Raw genomic sequence first — 4,676 nt, forward strand, 5'->3', positions numbered from 1 at the left:
CACAGCAGAGGGATTTTAGTGCAGATTTTCCAACTTTTCCCCAGGCAGAATGCAGATGACTAAAGGAAAGGAAATGCTTCTCTTCAGAAATGGGGCTCAGACAAAGGAAGAAAAGGGGAATAACAAAAATTCTATTACAGCAACTGTTAACACTAAAACCTCTCAGAAGAATGTGCATTGGTGAAAATAAAACCCGAGACAATAGACAGGAGCCCACAGCTACTGAGCTAATCGCAACCAAAAAGTAAAAGGAAAATCAGGCCACTGTCTAGTAGTCATGCTAAATTAAGAGATATTTACCTTGAGGATCTACTTCCTTTGCAACCTTCAGGGCATCAGAATTGGCCAAATCAGAGTTGGCTGGGGATACTGCCAGGATGAGGCAATTCTCTTTGGTGACGAACTGCATGAGCATATCTCGAATCTGAAACTCGATGTCAGGGGGCTGGTCCCCTACTGGGACTTTTGTCATACCCGGTAGATCCACCAAGGTCAGGTTCAGGACTAGACATAGGAAACAGGAGATAGCACAAGGGAGTGTTGAGGTAGGAATGTTCTGTTCTGTAGGACCACCTGTAGCTTTAGTGTCTCCGATATATAACGGGCCTAACAGATGTACACACAGAAGCACGCAGACCCTTCTAGTTCCTTTTTGTTACTATTTAGTAAGAACTAGTTGTGACTAGTCATGATTGTCAATGACCTCTTTGACCCATCACCCTTCCCTTTAAATCACTTGTTTTCACACTGATCAGAGAAACTGTACCCTCAAAGTCCTTTCACTTATGCTACACTGAAGGGGAAAGGGTGACAGTACATTTTTTCGCTTCATAACAAAGACTGCAGAGTCAGAAGAGTTGGTTCCACTCATTAAGAGTTGTCCCTGGTATTGAAGAGTTCAGTCCTGCCACCCTTATTCAAGGGAGGCTCCTGTCAAAGCTGGGCCTTCTCCTGAAGTACTACAATATGCAGCCCTGTAACTGTTTAATCATCTTGCTGAGAGAAAAAATAAGAACTAAAAATCAAGCACAAATTCTACCCAGCCAAATGCTACACAGCACTGAGCTGCTGCTTTCAAAAAAATGCCCATACAGCTGTTCACATTTAAAGAGCTGGCAAATTTGGGACCATGTTGCTCCTTTGTTTGAGCAGAATTCTTCCACTGAGATCATGCACATATGATGTAGGCACTACCTGGAGAGAACTATACAAAGTATGTCTTCTGAACTATACAAAGCATGTTTATTACATGCAAACAGAACGCAAGTGCTCTTCAAGAAAGCCACTCTCCTGATCAAATTTTTTTTGTTCCATTTATTTGCCCAGTAAAGCAGTATCAGAAAGCAGGGGAGACAGCAGCTCTTTGCTATAATGCCCATACTGATGGGAAGAACAGCCTCAGGAACAAGTTTCTGCACAGACATCAGTTGTTTCAAGGAGAAGTTCTGCTAGCAGTCAGATACTTCAGCTGGTGGACAAACCCGTTTCAGCAGTATGGTTAAGGCTGGCAGTTTGATACAGCACGGCACAGGCACACGGAGATTAAAATCAAAACCGAGCACACTCCTCATTTCATCTCCATTCTTTCTTTCCATTTTCTTCATGACAAATCATTCCATTTCCTTCATGACAAAGCAGTAGCCTGCCTCATCTATCTCCTGACTCACACGCTGCATTAGGACTTACCATGGGGAGAGTAGACGCGAAGATTGATGGGCACAGGGGAAATCCCTTTGTTGGAGCCAGTAACACGATCCGTTTCAGCCTCAATTTCCAAACGGACCTCCTCAAAATCAGTGAATTTCTTTCCTTTGCAGTGTAGGAACTCACCATATTCTAAACAAAAGCAGAGTCAGAGATAGACACTGAAATCAGAGACTCAAAGTGTAATGGAAACATCATGCCCTGAAGCAAAAACAAAACAAAAAACAGTTGAAAGGATGAAGTCTGGCAAGGGCCTTTCCCACTAGGACCTGTCAGGTTGGCATAGAAGTTACTGCAGTCACATTATCTGATCAACGTCAGAGAATTCAGTTGAGTTCAGCATCTTCACAATCCAGCTTTTGTCTCAGCAGAGGTGGCATCCTCACTTGTCTTCATTCAAGTAATAGTCCAGGACCTTCTCTGATGATACTAAGCAAACTTAGCATGCACCCACCTGCAGCAGCAGTGATCTTCTGGTGTAGCTGTGGAGGTACCTTGGTACTCAGGAGAACTTGGACTAGCTCAGTACTGAAGTCTCATTATGTAATGAGAACAGACTCAAGAGAAGTAAAAACAAACCACCTCTTGATATGGTTTTGAATTGTCTGGTGGTTGGGGGTTTTTGTGTGTTGAATAGGCTAACCAATCCTAGAACCCTCTGTTTCAATTTTAAAAGCCTCCTAAAAGTCAAATTATCTCCTTACTGTAGACAATAGGACTGCCATGGATAGATCAAGTTCACCTGACAAGAGAGGAAGAGTACTTTGAAACATTCACCTGACAACTCCCGGATGAGACCTTAACTTACGTTAAGGGAAATGGTAATGAAAATATCCCACAAGTAAGTAGCAAAACCAGTGAACTGCCCAAAAGACCACCCACAGAACTCTGTAGTCTTTCTTCTCCAGACCCCAGTGATCTCACACTGTGTTTTTAGTTCATTAAATCATCTCACACCCTTATTTCAGTAGAGTATCAGCAGGGTCATCTGGCTGTTAGGTCTTACCCACTCCTAAAGCCACAGCTGCATAGGCAAAGGAAAATTTGTGGTAAGTGTATACATGGAGCCTTGCCTAATAAATTAAAACAAAAGAACTAAGAAGCATTTTGCTTCTGAACACTTAAAGCAGCAAATGTTAAAACAGGTAGAACTGAAAACCAGCTGCAGGTCATTTTTACTGGGAGAAATTCTTTGTTTTTTTTTTCTCCCACACTGAACAGTGCCACTGATCAAATAAGACCTTTCTTGGCTAAGACAGCAATCCAGATGGACACACAGGGAAGGCAGCTCACATACCTGTGCTGGCGTTTACCAACTGCAGGACCAGCGGGCGTCTGGTTACAATGCCAGATCCACGTGGCAGAAAGTCCCTGAAATGAAACAGGAAGTTTCAGACAAGTGAATGATTGTTTCCTTCCCTTTTCACAGTTTTTCTCCTTCTATAAGCATACATGGATTCTAACAAGGAGTCTCAGCCATGGGCACAAAAAGGTTTAAGGCACCAACACCCAAGTGCTCCTCCTCAAGGAGGATAAGAACTTTTTGTTCTGAAGATGCCTATACTCACAAAACATCCCTGTGACAGCTATAACTCCTTCAGCTGAAGTTCCAAGCTATCTAATAAGCCCATTTAATACAGCTGTCTGTACTTTAGGAAAAAAACAATCTTTTTCATCAGAAAGAAAAAGAGAAGTTGAAGCAGAGCCCAAAGACTAGTATGCCTCCTTTTGACAAAATAGTTACCTGAACTACAACAAAATCACTCACACTTTGGTGCTTGAGAAGACACCACATTGGTTCCAGCATGCAAACACCTTATGATACATCTGAAAGAATAAACAGCAGCCAAAGGCTTGCCTCCACCCAGGGTTCCTCCTGGCTAACTACTTAAGATATAAGTATTGTCAAGGCAAAACCAGCAGCAGCTTCCTTCTATATTCACAAGAATCCTGAATTTTTTTTTACTTAAAATCATTTCAAAGGAAGGACGCCTTTCACTATCCTTCTCCCAATGCTGACCTAGCAGCCACAGCCCACAAGTTCTCCTTTGCTTTTTCTTTTTCCAAATCCAAGTGCTTTGAGCAAAGCTAGGCATGCTCACTGCATCTGCCAATGACCTTGCTAGTTTGTGGCCTGGTTTTCAAGTACTCAGCTGTTCATGTGGCTCTTTAAGAGCCACTGAGCATCTCTGAAAATATCATCAGTTGCTTCTTTGCCTAGTGGGAAAAGCATCACTTCAAAACATGGTTCTTACAACATATAATATATAGTATTTTATATATAGTTTTCTTCATTAAAAGACGTCCTACTGACATTGCTGGGATTCTGGCACATAATCCTCCCTCCTTTGATCATTATGGCAATGAATAATTTTGCTAATTCAGTAGTGACTAACTACTCTGGTGAACGAGAAATCCAGGGCTCTCCATGTTGAGTGTCCTGCTCTTAGTCCTGCATGAGCTTAAGACTGACAAAGGAAGTGAAGATGAGGAATAAACTTTTGTTTTAAACGTATCAGACAACGACTTTAGCAGTTTTGTTTCAGCTCCTGGTTTGGTCACTGATTTTCTATATAATCCTACGCAAGTTCTTCTACTTCTCTGTACTTCCCTTTCCCCAGCTATAAAAGTAATTCTCCATCTGTGGGGCTGTCAGAGTAACTTGATAATATCAAAAACTGCGGAACAGCTTCAAGTGAAGGGAGGGTAAGGAGGCATCCTACAATCTCTAATACCTCAAATAAAAAATATCCTGTAAATTACTAATTCTGGAGTAATGGGACCTCTGGTACAAATCTACCAGTTAAAATAAGCCTGTAACCCATTCTCATTATTTCAGACTTTTCAGATGTATAAAGAGTTAAAAAGGGTTTGTCTTTCATTTGTTTTTCAGATAATACAGCTCTATTTTTTCCATTCCACTGGGATTAACCCTGGAATCTTTGAGGCATTACATCACTCTAGCAGCTTTC

General features: G+C 41.7%; 1 protein-coding gene across 1 annotated transcript in view; it reads right to left on the reverse strand.

Moving 5' to 3' along the window:
- DNM1 (dynamin 1) overlaps window positions 1–3,075 on the reverse strand; it is a gene marked incomplete at its 5' end in the record, with an annotated part of 43,137 nt that extends 40,062 nt beyond the window's left edge. Inside the window, 3 exons of the mRNA XM_010286648.1 lie at window positions 301–504; window positions 1,687–1,836; window positions 3,002–3,075. Of these exons, the coding sequence (XP_010284950.1) occupies window positions 301–504; window positions 1,687–1,836; window positions 3,002–3,075 (428 nt within the window). The remainder of the gene's footprint in view (window positions 1–300; window positions 505–1,686; window positions 1,837–3,001) is intronic.
- Between the last annotated feature and the right edge of the window lie 1,601 nt (window positions 3,076–4,676).

The sequence above is a fragment of the Phaethon lepturus genome, unplaced genomic scaffold, assembly GCF_000687285.1.
Source record: "Phaethon lepturus isolate BGI_N335 unplaced genomic scaffold, ASM68728v1 scaffold10720, whole genome shotgun sequence".
Taxonomy (NCBI): domain Eukaryota; kingdom Metazoa; phylum Chordata; class Aves; order Phaethontiformes; family Phaethontidae; genus Phaethon; species Phaethon lepturus.